General features: G+C 31.5%; 2 protein-coding genes across 2 annotated transcripts; both read left to right on the top strand.

Moving 5' to 3' along the window:
- The first annotated feature begins 983 nt into the window (after positions 1–983).
- On the top strand, positions 984–10,645 carry LOC148629588 (orexin receptor type 2-like). The gene is made up of 5 exons (XM_088554113.1): positions 984–1,704; positions 4,544–4,928; positions 5,411–5,555; positions 7,254–7,375; positions 7,698–10,645. The coding sequence occupies exons 1-5, from the start codon at positions 1,321–1,323 to the stop codon at positions 7,847–7,849; spliced, it is 1,188 nt and encodes a 395-aa protein (XP_088410239.1). The 5' UTR covers positions 984–1,320; the 3' UTR covers positions 7,850–10,645.
- A 3,532-nt stretch (positions 10,646–14,177) lies between these two features.
- On the top strand, positions 14,178–17,944 carry LOC148629587 (complement C1q subcomponent subunit B-like). Its single transcript, XM_088564769.1, has 3 exons — positions 14,178–14,466; positions 16,228–16,300; positions 17,437–17,944. Exons 1-3 carry the CDS (start codon positions 14,242–14,244, stop codon positions 17,850–17,852), a joined length of 714 nt encoding a protein of 237 aa, XP_088420895.1. The 5' UTR covers positions 14,178–14,241; the 3' UTR covers positions 17,853–17,944.
- Positions 17,945–19,323: the final 1,379 nt, after the last annotated feature.

The raw sequence follows: 19,323 nt of genomic DNA, 5'->3' as shown, positions 1-19,323 counted from the left end.
TGTATAGTATAGACATATATTTAATCACAAATTCCTGTATTAGACTGTGATAAGGTTGTAAAAGAGACGTTCATACTCGGTACTGTATTAATAGATATTTTGACGACGATTTTTTTTACCAAACAATAACCAAGATCAACAAAACGGCCACATTTTAAAGCTATAAACTTTCATCGTTTACCTTTGGTTGAAAAAAAACTTATCATCATTACAAATTTGAAAAAAATGTCAATTTTAATAAATGATGAAATTCTTCAAATTGAGTTTCATCAATGACAATTCTAGATTTGATATTATTGTTTACATAAACAATCTCTTTTACAGATATTTCCTTTAAAACAAGTAAACAGAATGACCAAGCATGTGGAATGTAATCAATTACGTCATTATTTTTTTACAAATAAACTGGTTGACATTAGAATAACCAGAATAAGACTTTTATTATGAGGTAAGTTATCCACAAAAGGAAGTACATTGTAAGAAAGAGAAGAAAAAACAAAAATATAGACATCATTTACAAAATTTGACTCCAGAAACTAGTAACTTTTAAAAATGTCTCGACATGTTTAAACTTACATAACTAAGATTAAAAAATTATAATGGCGACTGTTATTTTTGTAAAGGTTATAACTTGTGTGTAGGACTCATAAGATTGTTCAGAGCATGATTCTGCATTTCTGAACTTCACAGTGAATATTTGTTAATGAAGGAAACAAACGAAAAACGTCATCAACCAAACCGTCCTCAGCAAAGCTTGAAATTTATTTCATTGATCTTTTTATCATCCTTTGTCAACAAAACTAACTTGATAAAATGCTTCAATAATCCGCGATACACTGTTGACCTCTAAAAGAAACAGAGTAAAACTATTAAATTGATATTGGAAACAATATGTTTTGCTTCAAGGATAGGAAGATAATTCCTTAGACAGTCAGATAGTACCTGGAAATTTGCCTATTGCCAATAATAATTACTGTTCTATTGTAATGGATCTGACTATTTAACGAGCAAGCTGTTCGTAGTACAGATCCATTTACTTGATTTACTCAACAGTATTGGCGGTTTGATGTCTTTGTGGAGTATAGGCTAAGACGCATTTTAGAATTGACTTGCTACAGATATTAATTCCTAATCTTCAAATTGAAAAGCTGCAGCAAAGCGATATAGGATTTTAGAACTTTAATACTTTAAAAGACAAACCACTCAACGATTAGTTATAACCAAGACAAAAGTAAATAATTAAGTTTGTACGGTGTTATTAAACGGCTCAATAGGATTTGAAAAAATAAAAGTGCAGTATTTTATTAAAAGACTAGAAATATGTCGTCCGAAAATATTTCTTCTATGGGATTACATGAAAATACAAATATTACTTGTTATGACATTTTTGGTAACGGAGAATGCAAAAGTGAACAAGACGTTCGGAATTATCTTCAAAATTACATAATACCAGAGTGGTATGAATGGATAGTTATTGTAGTATATATAGTTACGTTTATGATTGGAATGACTGGTAACATTTTAGTATGTTTTGCCGTATGGAGAAACCATCAGATGAGAACAGTAACCAACATGTTTATCGTTAATCTATCCGTCGCCGATCTTGGTATTATACTTATATGTTTGCCCCCTACTTTACTCGTTGATGTGACTGAAACATGGTTCATGGGTCTAGTAATGTGCAAATTAGTATATTTTCTTATGGTAAGTATATATTGTTATCGTCATTTTTTATTGGTTTACGCCAAGCATTAACTATTGTCGTTTCCTTTAACATCAGAGTTTTTCATATGTCTAATGACTTCCTGAGTATTAGTTTATATACCTATAAAACGAATTATGAACATTGTCTGTAAATCTCAATGGATTTAAACAAAATAAATGAAAACAATGTAAATTACTTGAACATGATCAAAGTCATTTGCATTGTACCTGAAATGATCTCCATGTATAAATCATACAGTTCCTTTGAATAGGGTGGCACATGGTAAATTATATCCCACTGAATTTTTTGTAGCAACGTAATGTTTGTATCATATGTACGTCAATTAGTACAATGACGTTTTTAGATAGATAATGGATAGCTCAGAAAATCATTCTAAAGTTCCCTAAGAAAGCATTTCAGTGACATTCAACTGTGATACAGGATGCATTTGCGATAATATTTCAGGTGTTAGTAGAACAACCGTCGACTCAAATACTCTGCTGTCAATAAACAAATTACAAAATTTTAACGAGTTTTATGGTTTTAAAGGTCATAAATTATGTCGTTTGGCTTATTCAATGGCTAACTAGTCTTATGGAATCCAATTTTGAAAATAAATTTTAAAAACCCTTTAAGCTGAAAATATGTATTCGTGAAAACATCGGCACCCCAACTGACGGTCTTGGAGATATATCTTTTTTTAAACATGTTCGTTAATTAAGTTACTTTGGAAAAGAAACGTACAACTAAATCTGTCCATACCAAACATAATAATATTGAACTAAAATTGGTTCTGGATATTTTTCTCAATATCTACACGATATATTCAGATACATAATTGTTTAAGTATATTGTCGCACGAGACAATATGATTAGGAAAAGCTGGTCAAAGGAGCAAAATAAGAGAGAAACGAATTTGTAGTAGTTTTAGTACACGATCATTATATCTCATACTATTGTAATGAATTCTTAGGACAACTATTGCCATAGCCGAAATAATCGTATAAACAATGATAGAGAAACATTTACTTCGTGGCTTGTGCTATGAAATGGTTAATAGATGTCTGGTCATAATCACATCATCGGATGAGCTAAAATGAAAATGTCAGACATCATAAGACACTTGTTACCCTGTAATATATATTAAATACGTCAAAGCTGTTTTATCACTGATAGGCTAAACATTAAATGCTTGAAGTTTTTCGCAAGTTTGATAAATAATGAAAACTCAATCTTCTTTCATCAATGTCCATAATAAATGGGATATATTTTTTTCGTCTACAACATTAGGCATTATCTGAACAGCTCAGTGAGAGTGTTTCTACGGAAAAACAGCGGACTATCACACTAGGTGAACCTGATAATGAATCCAAGTTTCTTATTTTAAGTGGTTTTTTTTCTATTAAAGAAACAGTCAATATTTGTTAAGTTTGTTCTTAATACTCAAATGTTTGTCTTCTTTTTTAAAATAAAACGTTCTCCTAAATTTTACAAATGGGGTATTTTTCATATACCACAGTGATTCTAATTTTTGTTTTAAAAGTGTCATGATATAATGATGATATGTATTATACTTTACATATTTAGTCAGAACGCGTGGTTAAAACGATAATGTACAAGTTGTGGTCCTTTCTGTTGGTGTTTACCGTATTGACATAACAATCCAAGTTCTTTGTCAAGGTATTTAGTTTTTTTACCTAATAAGATAAAAAAATAGAATTTTTTTTGTCTTGTCATTACTCAGTCGAAATCATTCCCTACGCAAGATTGTGATAACTTCAACCTCTAGACTGTATTATCACATGTTCAAAAGACAGATATAAACCGTACTGTTTTATTTTTTTTTTATCATTTTCGTTGTCAACAGTGGCAATTCAAGATATGCACAAAGACAATGTTAGTAAATACATGCAACATAACATTTCAATGTCTACCGTGAATTTTCAACAATTAGGAAAGTCCGTACCAATCATTCATTATTGTATATATACAAAAATCAGAAGTTCGAAAATCAAGGATTAAAAAAAACAAGCAATAAAATGTACACCAGAAAACTCACACAAAATATCGGGACCACATGAAAAGAAGAGCAATCTCGACTCCGTTAAAATTGGTGTATGTGATAATTGTAATTGACGAAAGGTATCATTGTAATGAAGAAGAAGAAGATGATGAAAAAAAAAAAAAAAAACAAAACAAAAACAAAAACAAACAAAAACAAAAACAATAACATAAAAGGCGGCGTTAATGATTTATTTCGTAGTCGTTTTTGATACAAAGGATACAATAAATATAAGTACAACATTGTTATTATCGTCTCACATTTTAAAGTTTTACATGTTTTAATTGCTTTTCGATAAAATCTTATGATTTATTTACAATTTTATGAGTCTGGAAAAAGAATAAAAAAACCCCTTTAACGTGCGAAATGAAGTATATATAATTAGAAAGTAATCAAATGTAAAAAGAACGGAAAAATATTGATTTTTGTTATATACTGTTAATCAAGTTCATTTTAATTCGTTGCATACAGAATCAAAATCGAATAAAAATCATTAAAGAATATATGAAAAATTCCAGCTTTTCATGACTTTGATCTATTTTCCAGAAGATTTCACAATTTCAAATTAGTTCATAGAGGCATTTATCGTTTTAAAGTGATGATTTATATTGCTAAAATAAACTGTCAAGAAACATTTAATGAAACACCTATCCTCCGCTGCTTTATCTAAGCAAAATTAAAAACGAAATAAACTGACACGTAATCGCGTAAAATCAGCTTTTGATTTTTGAATGAAATTCATTCTTTCATTATGAAAATTGCTTTGTTATTTTCAGACTGTCTCCATATCAGTATCTGTTTTGACCCTAGCAGCTATTGCCATAGAAAGATGGTATGCAATATGTCGTCCTTTATCATTCAAAAGTACAAGACGACGTGCTAGAATAATGATTGTGGTCATCTGGCTATTGTCAGCTTGCGTTGCTCTTCCAGATATAATTTTCATTCATCTAGAACGATTTGAAAGAGTTCCTGAACATGTTTCTAATCTCTTGTTGTCATGCCGACCAGGTCTAACAATAGACCATCAAACATCCTACCAGATCGCACTTATTGTTTTGTTATATCTAGTTCCGATGATTTGTATCTGTGTTGCATACATACAAATATCACTGGTGTTATGGAAAGGAGATATTCCTGGAGACGTTGGATCGAGGTCATGTACGTATTTATCATTTTTTGCATTTTATCATGCCGTTTAAATGCACAAATTTAATTTCAAACAACCATAAACTTCCATGACGAAATATGCATCAATCACTTTCAATCGCATCACCAAATTTTATCTGTCGTAACTTTTAATCATTCAAATTAAGTGTAAATATTCAGTCTCGGGTGTATTCAGCTTCAGTTTGACTATTTCAGCTATTGACTATCAGTTTGGCAAATTAGTTCATGTGATAAATGAATTAAAGATGTGGATGGAATTTCACGTATCTATAAGCTAGATATATACGATTTTAATGTTCATGGCTAAAGGTAAAACCAGAAAGTAGTTGCAATGTTTTTGTTTTATTGTTATGTAACATGTTTGAACATGAAACAATAGTTATAAATACTTTAGACGAGTACTTATAAAACTTCGCTACATTGAAAAATACTATGATTTATATCTATAGTCTCAAATTTTCTGTAATTAACAGTGACGCAACCCATGATGGGTCACCAGAGGACATCAGCAGAAAATGAACAGCTTTCTTCAAGACGTAAAGCTGCAAAGATGTTAATTGCTGTCGTTGTTGCATTCGCAGTCTGTTATTTTCCTGTTCATTTACTGAATATTCTACGGTAATTATAAGAACATGACAGACAAATGACCATAACATCTTTATTGCAGACAATCTTGGTATGTGAAGACTGTATATTTCTGATGTAATTGCCGCATAACGAACATTTTACACCTGTTTTTTACATATTCTTCTTTATTCCTGTTTTAATAGCACTCTTAGACACTAATACACTTCTTTTTACCGTGCATTTTCCCTCAGATTTCTTTTATCATTGTATTTCCAGGATGTATTTCTCTTTGACATTTACTTACAGTAAGCCATTCCTGTTTACTCTATTGTTCACTATTCACATTTTTTTGTCAATCTGATTAAAAGCAGAATTCAATTTGCTAGCGTGTACTTAGGTGTCATATTAGAGCTTCAAACTGACATTTCATTGAACGGGGTAAACTTATGATCAGGATTTAATCAAATTGTAAATCAATCGGCAATCTATTTTCAGATGAGTCCCACCGCCTCCTTCACCTTTCAATGTAGTATGGCAATGAAAAGTCATACAAAATCCAAAATTAAACCACGGTAGTAAACTGTTTCAGAACATTTGTTGATTGTTTCATTTGTAAGATATTGCTTCTGCTTTTTGTATATTAAATGTAAGTTATTTAGTACGTACAGTTGTCAAGTGAAATTATTTTCGATACTAAAACAATTTGTTTTTTGTCCCTGGATTACATTCTTTTGATTACCGCTATAACCTTGGTTCCCTTGATTACTCTTTTAAATGTCATTTCTGGTAATGTTTGACAAAAAAATTAATTTAAGTCATTCATAAAAAATATTTATTTTGTATTAAACTGAAAACAAACCGAATGGTCACCTACTAGGACCTACTAAAATGCATCATAACTTCACTACATAACTACATCGTGCATTTGTCTACTTTGAAATGTATCAACTTTTAAACTCTGTAGCTAGAACCTATTAAGAAATCATTTATAATTGTTTGTCATCCTGTTATTAATAAAAAGAACATTTAAACAGCCTGTAACTAATTGCAATATTATCTTCATAACTTCAACCGGTTATATCATTGAACAATACCTCGTCATTTGTCAGGTATCTAATTGAAAACAGTTGCTGTTTCCAGAAGAAAGACAATAAATAAGATTGTTACAGGTAATTTGAAAACGCGTGGAACAACAGAAAATACTGCTGAGTTTTGTTTTTGTTGGAGTTATTTATCTCTTTCCTCGTTGACGCCTACGCCTTAAGAACATTGATAACGGATTTAAGTATTTCCTGAATATATATGATTTTTAGTATTCTAAAATAACAAAAGAAGGATTGTTCTACTGACAGAAGTAAAACAAACCAGAATGGAATTTTGTAGTTCCTTTGATTTCCGCCAGAATCTTGGTTGCCTTGATTACTCTTTGACATATGATATCTTTTGTTTTTTATGGGAATCCATAGTTTATTTTAATTCTGAGTCATTGATATTTCGGTGCAATTTTTTCGTAAATAATATTGTATGCAGATAATTTACGAAAAGTTCTATTTGAAATGATATGCCAGTACATGCAATTTAATACCTTAACACCACTTATAATGCACACTATTAGTCGTTTACGGTAGCAGTTTTCTGTTGGTTTATTTTGTATTAGGAATTTTTATGTTGTTTGCATCATTGTAATCATTGTATCAATGACGTCCCCAATTGTAATTGGGCGAAAATTTCACTGTCTTTCTATTATAGATACACAGGAGTGTCTCGGAAGTACATGTCCATTGATGGTATACGGATTTATAGTTACGTTGCCCATTGGCTGCCTTATTTCAACAGCTCCTGTAATCCAATCATTTATAACTTTATGAGTGGTATGTATCTATTTTTTTATCAAATAACCGCAGAAAGAAACAATATAACCAACCTTTTACATCAGTCATTTGAAATAAAAAAAAATAAATTGTGGTTAAAATTTAAGTACATGGTTAGATGCGAATTGCTATTTTTACTTTAATCCTGAAAGATATTTGAAGGATACAGTTTGGTTTTTACTTCCTTGTATATGGATTATACAATGTGTTTAAGATCCTTTTATTAAATCGAAATTAATGATTATACACAGACTTTGCCTTATTCCCAGTACAAAATTTAAACTGAAAAAGCCTAACATATGCTTATTTTGTACTTCTGTAGCGAAATTCCGGAAGGAGTTCCGGTTGGCCTGTAGATGTTGTTGTGGCTACCCTAACAAAGGACAAAAAGCTTACAAATTTACCTCCGCAACACATTATATGCATACTCCGAATGGTAGAACGGAACAAACCTCGTTTACCACTCTAGCCTGAACTATCAACTCCGATTATGGAACGAAAGACATCTTACACAGCAATAGTTAGTTATTAGATACATTAGTTTACAACTTTATCAAGACATTTAACATTTCAAAGGAAGATGATGTAGACCGAGAAAAGAAATACAAGATCGACATTTAAAAAGTGAAACGAAAAGAAGGTTGTGTCCATACAAGGACTGCATTAAGGGGTATACATACAGATTGTTACATTAATTCATACAACGCATTTAATGATATACAAAGATTGTAGTCATCAGTGTATCATATTTAATGTATTTAAGTTGGTTCAAACCATACTTTCCATCTTATCAATATCTTAGATAATCGCATTTCCGTATAGGCCATGTCGATGATGTCAAAATAAAAGATAAAAGTTGCCAAACTAAAACCTTATATATCGTTTTATCACTGTTATTCACTGAACCGATGAATTATCAATTAATCCTTTTGAATGTCATTTGAATGTCATTTGTATCAGATCCATATATTGTATGCATATATAGCGAATTTTGTGTTCAACTCCTAAATTATTTTTAACGCAATTTTATGCTGAAGAAGTCTTTTGAAACAAAAACAACTCATAAAGGGCTAAAGCTATCTCAGAATACATTTAAGTATATGTAAGCTCTCGTATAAGACTGTTATCTGTATGGTATCATCGACGGGATCCACATTCACTGTTGACAGAATCCAAAAGAACATAGGAACATCATTATGCATTAGAGTGGCGTGAATATTCTAAAAATATAATTTAACAAAATATATAATTACTCTGGACGGATTTTTTTTCATTTTTTGTGTTGTTGATTGGAAAAAATGAAATCTGTACGAACGCTCAAACAGCAAATTGTACTTAACCAATTACTTAAAGGAATGTCCATTCCACGCAAACATGTCAAGCTGTTGTCATATTCTGTTAAGATAGTTAGGAGATCTTTATTTTAAACGAAGTGTGAGTGTACTAAACACCTAGATGTGCATTTTTCAAGTAACGAAATTTACGTCAAAACCCTGATCTTCCCCGGACTTAGAGTTTAATGTTTACTGTGATGGTTCAGTTTTTATATGTTGATTATCTAACATAGCACGTCTTTCTTAAAAAGTAAATCTATTATAATCAAAATCAGAAAGATAAGTACAGTTTTTGAATTTAATGTAAATATTTCGTTGTAATCAAACATTTTAAGTCACATCATCAGGCATATCACAATTTCATAAGAGTTAATCTAAAATTCTAGTCATTCTGACAACGCCGAATTGCAGGTCATCGAAAGGCCAATCCATATTTTCAGATAAAATTAATACTGTTCGAATCCGCTTGGAAATCATATTTACCGACTTGAATTGATAAACTTGATCAGTCTCCCAAGTGACTTCAGATTCATTGATAAATGTTAATGATATTTAAAATAATAAATAATTATTAAGACTAAACAACATCTTGTTAGCATTACATTCTTCGACGTGTTGATCGAATTATGAAATAAAAAAAGTAATACTTTTTCATGTATTCTAAAGGAATGATGCAAGCGATATGTTTCAATGTATAAATGTATTAGCTTTTTCTTTCACTGGACATGATCATCAATTAGAAGTTCCATGGATGTGTCGCCAGTTTTGGAAAATACTAACCCTCAACTTTTTCCTCCAATTTTTAAAAGGGTTCTTGCTTTTTGTTCCTTTTGGTTGATATAACATCTATGTGATGTATGTGACTTGTGTGTCTACATTCTTTTTGATGTTTCCGACTATGTTTTTCCACGGATTTCCCTTCATTCGACACTTTGGTATTCCCAAATGTTCCTTGTTTTTCCATGGATTTCCCTTCATTCCCAAATGTTCCTTTTTAATAGCATCAAATAACTCGTTTATAATTATATTCAATATATTGTGGATATGAAGAGCGGTACGTTCCGCATTTTACACCAAAAGTAAGCACACGCGTAATAACGAAATTATACCGATGAATTATACGATAGTTTTACTATGTCAGAAAATATAGTTGTAAAACTTGTAATGATCGCGACCTAATAGCGGTTTGTGGATTTTGTCATCGTATAAAAATACTGTCATATTTTTGTTACTAATATTTAGAATTTCAAAAAATCAGCTGAAGATTTAAATGCGATGCAAATATTCTGATATATTTATGATTTCTCAAATGGTTTGAAGGTTCGTGTGACATCGTATTGCGTTATGTGTATTCCCTAATCTTTATAAAGCTTACAGCATGTATGTTAATGCAAGATAATTCGGTTTAAGTGAAACGAAACTTTGCTTACATTGTGCCAATATAAAGTTTAAGTGAATTAAATTCGAAAAGTTTATCTAACGTTTGTATATTCTGATTCTACCAATTGCAAACTGGATCGGATCAATGATTGAGTAGTATATGAAAAAGCAATGTAAGCATTTTCCTCCTTTCGAAATTAATCAAATGACTGAACACTTCATTTTTGGTACTCTTCTAAGATTTAATAGGTTATTGGTAAAATTATATAAAAACCAAATAACTGTAAACCGAAAATAAGATTCAAATGAATTTGATGTTATTTTTGTTAAACTTCAATATAAGTAGAATGGATATAGTGATGATTTTAATTTAAAAGAGACAATATGTCACCTCAGTTCAACACTTACAAAGCATTTTCATGTTATTTTCATAGAATGTCTTACTTTTTTAACAACATCGTGCATCCACAACCGCTACAATAGGGCCATCTGTAAAGTTACTGATTCTTTCTGTTACTGAGACAAATGATTAAATAATTAAAAGAAAATAGAAGGATTTTATGATTTATGCATATCGCACCTGAAACGGTCTTTGAACGTTTGAACATGTATGCAATGCAGATCTTTTAAAATATTCAAATCAATTTCAGAATAACCCATTCAGTAAAATAAAAAAAAAACCACTGAAATTCACAAATTGCTATTCATTTTTCTTGTGCAAATGAAAGAATAACTGTCCCCGAATGCAGATTTTTTGTAAGCGTTAGATATCTGTTTGCAATTTTAATAAATGCCCAAAGACAAGTGTACTATATAAAAAGTAACAAAATCCATTAACACATCTGAAAAACTTAGATGGATTCATGGTTGCTCTGGATGCTTAAGACTTAAATTTTAAAAGCGCAAAGGGAATGCTGCATTTTCATTATGACGCATATATGCATAAAGGATACATTGAACACATATAATAAAGCTGGTCATTAGCATTGGGATAAATACAAAAATCAACACAAATTAGGTCAGCGGGCTTTCAATATGAGCAATGTTAATTAAAGGTCTAATTCCAGACGTTTTGTCTCTTCGATTTAATGCCATTGCTGTAGGTTTCAGTTTTGCTTTTGACAGCAGGTCATGTCAATCGAAAACCTTTAGATCTGAGCGGCAGTTAAAACTGACAAAATATATATAATCTTTAACAAGTAAACACCTCAATTTGTCAAATATAAACATTTCCCGTTCTATTACATATATAAAATCTAATTTGTGTCTGGTATTGAGTGCACAGGAACTGTCATTTTTATCCGATACCTCCTGTACATTTGCTGATGGAACGAAGCAGGCAACATATTATAGTTGCTGCATTACTGTAATATGCGTATTTTGCAATTTATAATCATGCTTTTTACAGGGCGTTAGTTAAACAAATATGTATGGTAATTTATTTTAGTAATGCTAAACACCTCAACACTATTGCGCAATAGGATTATATCGTTGTGGGTATAATTAATGGCGCATTAATTTTCTAAACTCATTCTCATGCTATAAGATGAAATGTATTATTATTCCAATCTATCTGCTCCTAAGAGATGACTCGGATTGAAAATCCAACAGTTTCTATTATATTTTAGGGTCATTTACAGAGTTATTTCCCTAAATTGTGAATTCTATGGTGCATTCTATATATTTTTATCTCCTAAGAACAAGGGGTATTTGAATTTTTGTCTACTATAACATTTTAAACAAAATAACAAAAATAAAACAGTGTAGGCTTTACAACCGTGAATCACATTTTGCATGATTCTTATCTGGAGTGTTACTTAAACAATCCAAATGAAGCAGGAATCACAATCATTATTGACATTTTTCAAAGAGTAAAAACCTTTGTACAAAATATTTTATTCTACTGATATTTTATTCAAACTCTCCGACACAGATAACACAAATATTACCACACAAACTTTCGTTAAATTCTAAAGTATGCGAACAATGTGTTTTTTTTCGTCGTTCCCATCCATTAATTTTTAAAGGCGCTTTTGTTTTATCCTGATTTTGAAATATGTATTACACCATACAAAACCTCAATCACTGATCTGTTTTACCTCGTGGAATGATAAGTTAATCATGTATTTTTATTTTGTGAAGACAAAAACTTGAAACACACAAATAACGGGGACACATTGATCTTAGTTAGACTTGATATTTAGTCCTGAGTAAAATAAAGGCAGTATCCAACATCATCCATTAATTCGGTTTTAGTTATTGATGCCGCTTTCTGTTTAATTTAATGAGGAAGTCTTCTAGAACTCAACATAAGTAAAATCAAGTCATATTCATGAGAATTAGCTTCATTGCATGAATTGTCAATAGTTAGTTAAGGGTTTTGTTAGTAAAAGATTTATGGGCGGTTACAGAATGGACCACCATGAGTTCTTTATTGAAACAGCGAGACAATCAGAATGGAAAAGTTTGCATAAAACAAATAAAATCCATCTTCATTGATTTAGATACACACCATTTCAGTGATTCCTTGTTGAATCTTTAAGTTTATTATGTCTTTTTGGCGGTTTAAAATGTCAAGAAGTTTATGACTTACCATGATTAGAATACTGGATTTAACAGCTACAAAGAAGGTTCAATATAAAGTCGTACATTCCACCTAACACTTACGCTAATGGCGTCTGAATTTGACTTTAAGAGTAATTAAAGGAACCAAGGTTATAGCGATAATCAAAAGAATGTATTCCAGTGACAAAGACCAGACATGGAAAACAGACATACACAACAAAAACATAAAGTAACTAAAATCATACATACAAAATAACAAAAGCAAATGAGCAACTCAACTCCACTAAAAACTAGGAGCATGGACCAGGTGAACCGGTAGGATAAGCGTCCTCTGCTTTTCTAGAAACATCCGCCGAGTTGCTCATGAAAAGTCAAGTCCGGGGTAGACGAAAGAGGAAAGGAAAACTATGACACGTAAAGTTTATTCAAAGTATGTTTCATGAAAAAAAAATACTAAATTGAACCAGAAATATAAACCAGTCGTATAGAGAACCCCAAAAGATTAAAATATAATAAATGTCGATAAACGAATGGAGTAATTCAAGTAGATTTCATATTGTAAAAAATAATACTATATATAGAAATAATCATAATTTTATAGAACACTGACAGAACTCTCCAGTCGACGAAACTCTTATCGGTTCAGTGTTTAATACTACAAATACTATATTGTATATACATGGAAAAATTAATGTTCAATTGATGCGATATGTGTTGAGTGAGAGCAGTATTCTACAGCATTTGTAATAATAAAGTTAAACATGCACTGTTATTTTCATGTTCGTGAATTATCTGAAACATTTTAACTCTTCTCAGACACAATGGAAGGTTAACTTGATTCTGTTATTGTTTTAGCAGTAAAAGCAAAGCAATTACTTGCTCTCAATAAAACTTATCTTTAACACAATGGAAATTAGGTTTTGTAATACCATAAAACACAGCATGCTATTCATCTCAATAAATGTTACTTCTGATCATTGTTATAGTACAAATATTCCCATAAATCACCGACTTTTCACCGCATTTTGGAGAAATATCGACTGTAAAAGGTATTTATAGGTGTTATATTTAACTTACTTAAGCCCAAGGCGTGGTGCTAATGGTCATTTATCTTATCAATATCTATAAGATATAGGGATATAAGGAGATGAAAAGGGATATTTGTGGTATTGCTGGTTCCGGCGTGCGTCTGTTTTCAATCAAAGGTTGTGATGATGTGAAATATTGCGGGAGGACTAATTTGGTAAATTGTTATTGTTGAAATAGTTGTTAAAGAAATGCAATGATTTAATTCAAGAAGTGCTTATCAATAGATTGCTATAAATATAAATACATCTGAAAAAGAAACTTAGATACATCTATTAATAAAAAATAAAATAAAAATATAGTAACAACATGTAATTCTTTGCTTTCAGTTAAAAGTTAAAATTGTACAGTCATTTGTACAAATACAACAATAGATAAAAATGTATAAATAGTATGTCTACCAAGACAACGAGAACATTTGTTCATACATACATACATACATACATATAACCTGTTTCGGTATGACAATAAGACTTAGTGTTCTCTCTACTTTCGTGAAGGATGATGTTCTTACTAGGAAGTGGTTTATATTTGCTGCTTTTTATTAGCATAGCTTTTGCTATTGAAGACCCGAGCCAGCTTGATAAGTTACAAGCTTTGGAGACGACTCTCCAAACAGTTATCGACCGAGCTGACCGGCAACAAACCGAAATTTTAGCGCTAAAAGCCGAACTTCATGCGTTGACTAGCAGCGTCCAGTTCACTGGATCCCTTGGTTTGCCTGGGGTAGGATTCATGTTACTATTCATGATGTGATAATATTTTGGTTTATTGAGTGCAGTTTATAAATGTCAATCAAAACGTCGGCGAAATATCGTTGGATAAAATATTTAAAAACCTTTCATTAGGAGTTCAGTAAGTCTACTTACTTTAGACTTTTAACTTTAATGATAAACACTTTCCCCTAATTACCGATACAGGTATAGAGACGAAACTGGTTCCATCATTTGCTAAAATAGTCATTCCCCAATAAAAATATACCGTTTCAAAATTTTAATCCAAAACCCTCTCTCGGCTTTGATTTATAGAATGAGCTGATATTGCATGAAATGAATCCCGAAATAAAATTACGCTCAAGTTTTAAACCAAGACAATGCAGTTCATATCCTAAACAGTTCAGGAATGATAAAACTAACCATTAAATTAAAGTAAAATGGGTTACCCCGGTTATTTGAAGACCAGATTAAAATTTTCTTAATTTATTTTCGTGATTCATTAATAATCTTAAACACTGCTGTAATATAGCTGATTTAAGGCTTTTATTCCAAAACAACATATGTGGATCGTTACGGTGTAACCATCTGCACCATGAAAACTAATTTGTTCAACAAGTCATTATTTTTCCTCTTTCGTCTACCCCGGACTTGACTTTTTATGAGCAACTCGGCGGGTGTTTTCAGAAAAGCAAAGGGCGCTTAGCCTACCAATGCACCTGATCCATGCTCCCAGTTTTTAGTGGAGTCTGAGTTGTTCATTTACTTTTTAGCTTTGTATATATTATTTTTCTGTGTATATATTATTTGCTTAGTATGTGTTCTTTGTTGTGTGTCTGTTTTCCATGTCTTCTCTTTGTCCCTGGCCGGATTACATTCTTTTGATTTCCGTTAGAATCTTGGTTCCCTTGATTACTCTTCCTAGAACATCATTTATTACATCACCTGGTTGAGTGTTTTCGTGTAGTTCATGGATGAAAGAGTTCCACACATTTTCGCCTGATGAAATTTCAGAAATGCCTAAATTCCTACGTAGGTCTCTATCTACAATTAATATTTTTTCAACTAATATGCCTTTGAAAACAGGTGTGTTTTGTATATTTTGTCTATTATTCAGATATTTTGTTTTTATTTTAAACTCAGGCTGTAATTAGTGTATCGATTGTGTAGTTGAACTTGAGCTTAGTGATATGTTTTATTAAATATTTTGAATTGAATTAAGGATCAGGTATTTCTCCTGGTAGTACTGAACGATGATATTTGGAAGCCAAAATATCTCTTGTGATTTCTAAAATATTTGGGTACTTTGAACGTATTTAGATACCTATATGCTAATAAACCAAATAGATGTATCCCTTATTATTAGGAAAACAATCCTCCATAATCAGTATTTACAAACAGAATTTATTCTTATTACGATACAAGCTTTGTGTGTGTGTGTGTGTGTGTATATATATATTATATATATATAATTTCCTTCGGTTTATAGATATGTTAATTTTTCTTGCAAAATACTTCTCTATTAACAAAGATATACTTAGATTGGATGATCTGCTTTTATTAATCAAAAGAGAATTAAACTTTGATTCAGATAATTGCATGTTATTTGTCTGCTGATATGATTAGTCAAGTCGGTTTAATCAGCAATATTTTTGAACATTCAATAAGATGAATACTCCTTGTTCTTATCCTACCAATATGATAATAGATATGCTAGAGATTTAAAATTTGAAGTTTTCGAAAATATATTTAAAATATAATCATTATGTTTTAGAATGAACAAACTAATAGAAGAGATGAAATTGATATAAAAACGCCTTTTATGTCTAAGTCAACGCTTAACATTTGTAAGTAAAACCATATATTAACTTAACAAATGCATTAATCATTCTTCTAATTTTTCTGTTCGTTTTTTAAAATTAAGAACAAATACAATAAAACAGAAACAAACTGAACTTAAAGCCATAATTTAAAACTTTTTTTTCAATAATAAAACTGAATTTATTTCACTTTTTCTTTGAGTCGATCAAACTTATGTACATTTCATGTTGTTACAAATATATTAATATCGTAATTAGCAGATTCCTTTGCAAACCCGTTCCCATGGAAACAAACATAATATTTATCTAAACTTCAATAAGATCATCCTCCCAAGTCAAGGTTTTGAGTCCACCCTCGCTCCCTCAAACCCCTGACATCACTCATTCAGCGCCATCTAGTGAGTTACCTAAATTTAACCCGGATCCAAATCCAAACAAATCACTCGTGATAGAAACTTGCAAAGTGGCTACATACACATAACGTCATTTGTTTCGCTAAAGACTCTAAGCAGTTATCATTTTTTGGTCATACTGATTCATTTGTGACATCTTACAACTATCAGTTACTCGTACCATTGTTTAACTTTCCATAGACATTTTATGTCAAATCAATTTTCATTGGTGCTTCGCACCCAGAGAAGCAACCAATCGGAATTGGCTGGACGATACCCGCTAAATATGAATGAGTGATGTCAGGGGTTTGAGGGAGTGAGGGTGGACTCAAAACCCGGACTTGGGAGGATGCCATAAGGTAAAGTTTTCTGTTTTCAATAGACTCGTTACAATGCAAACTATTTTTGCTGACCTTTGGATTGTTTTGTATTATAACGATAACAAGTTCTTACATATATGAAGTGACTTCTGTTCATATTAGGGCATAACAAATGCTTTCAAAATATAGTACATTTTTTCATCTTCCTAAAATCGGTTTATAATTTTATCCTTGCACAAGAAAATGACTGAAGGCTAGACATATGTTACATGTTTTTGTTTAGAAATTTGCTTTTTGCATCTTAGAAAGAAACAGTACAGTTTTTGATGTATATAAATTTTGCATTTCAACTGATCGTATTAACACAGGTACGTTGACCGAAAACAATATTACTTTTTTCTAACTAGATTGCAGAGCAGTAGCCTTTGTTAAGTTCGATTGCGTTTTTCAGCTTCTTCAAGCTCACGAGCAACAATGCATCAACAAAATATTGGCTTTACAGCAGTAAAGCATTCTCCATCACCTGTGTATGAAGGTGGAACAGTAATATTTGAAACAACAATTACAAATTATGGTTCAGCATACGATCCTAGGAGTGGCATTTTCACAGCACCAGTTTCCGGCATGTACGTGTTTTTCTTTGATATCGAATGTGCTAAAACTAATGGAGACACTTATACAGAACTCTTACGAGACGGTGCTAGAGTGGGAATTCAAACATACTGTCATGGATTAGGAGACTATGATAACAGTGCTTCTTTAGGAGTGCTACATTTGAATGCCGGAGACACTGTATGGGTCAGGTTGTACGATTCTGATAACAGATATTTTGGTGGTAAAACCATATTTTCTGGGTTTATGATTTAAGTTTTATGTAATTGTTTAAGGAGAATAAATGACATTTTGAATTTATTAAACTAGCCAGGAAGCCTTTTGCAACCTTTCAGAGCATAGTATAAACGGCACTCTTTTTAGTTATATTTCAAATGTCAAAGTGAATTTTTTTTGCAGAGAGAAATCGAATTTAGGATCATATTTAAAGCAGCAAATAGCCAAAGACGAGGCAAAGTAACGGGGGCTTAAACCAAAAATGACATATGACAACTAACTAAAAAAAAGAACACTTAAAAGTAAACGTGTAACGCTGCCTTCAGAAAACACTGCATTACATTTGATAATTTACATTACTACATTACGAGGAACATCTGTCAAATTCATCACATCGTGTACACTGGTATACAGAACTCGTAGGTTGTGACAAGTGCAGTTTTTGACTAATTAACTTCTGGTTCCCTTTTTGACAAATCCTATGTTGGCCTGATGTGTTTTTCCTGACTCTCATCGATTTGTTTGGTGATCCCGCGCTATTGACATAACTAATAATCACTTATGGGTTTTTATTGTGTTTAATAATAATTGCCTTTTTTCCAAATGTAATGTACAGCCTTACATTTCCTGGAAAGCATATAAATATAATACAACAGGTATAAAACGTGGGAACACTTAGCAGAGACGTAGATTAACTGTTCATTTCCGCGTTTTCTAGACAATTTACTTGTTGTTTATTGTGATTTAGCCTTTTTGATCGCGATTGGAACTTTATACTTTTCAAAGAAATAGTCGAGGATCTTTCTCTCCTGCAACCGTAGGCAGATAAGTGTCGTTGCACTTATAAATTTTTCCTTATGCATAAATCGATGTAGCAAAAACATTGTCTACTATACATGACAAATGTGTTGTCGTACCAGCAGACAAAGCCTAAAACAACATTTTTTTGTCTGAAAAACGTCTTACGTCAAATGTTTTTATCAGAGGTAGGCGAAAAAATTATAGCATTGATAAGACCTATACTGCCTCTACACGCTCCAAAGAAGAGATTATAGATAACCATAAATCTGTGCTATCCTCTTTTGGTCTCTCTAACAAGGACGATTATTATATTTTACCTTCTATGTACTGGATTCCACATGAATCCATACTAACAACGTTACAGAGCTGGATCTGCCAAATGTACCACCAAACCTCTTTCAAAACGTCTATACCCACAGCTGTCAAAGAGGGTCTCCAATCTTATCACAACACTTGTTACTCCCGTAGTGGTATTAATTCAATGTGGATCCTGAAAAATTCAAAAGGTCTTTTTGACATCCTCAATTTAAGATTATTATCAGAATATAATAGCATTATAGAATATGACTTTTTTCAACACTGTATACTTCTATTCCCCATTCTCAGTTAAAATCCCTACTCAAAAGCATTATACATCGTAGTTTCCCAAAAAAAAGGATGATACACCTAGATACAAATATATAGTTCTGGTAGAGATTTCTCATACTTT

The sequence above is a fragment of the Perna viridis genome, chromosome 1, assembly GCF_037379345.1.
Source record: "Perna viridis isolate PV_CMFRI_1.1 ecotype Kerala chromosome 1, ASM3737934v1, whole genome shotgun sequence".
Taxonomy (NCBI): domain Eukaryota; kingdom Metazoa; phylum Mollusca; class Bivalvia; order Mytilida; family Mytilidae; genus Perna; species Perna viridis.
This window is presented reverse-complemented; position numbering and strand designations above follow the sequence as displayed.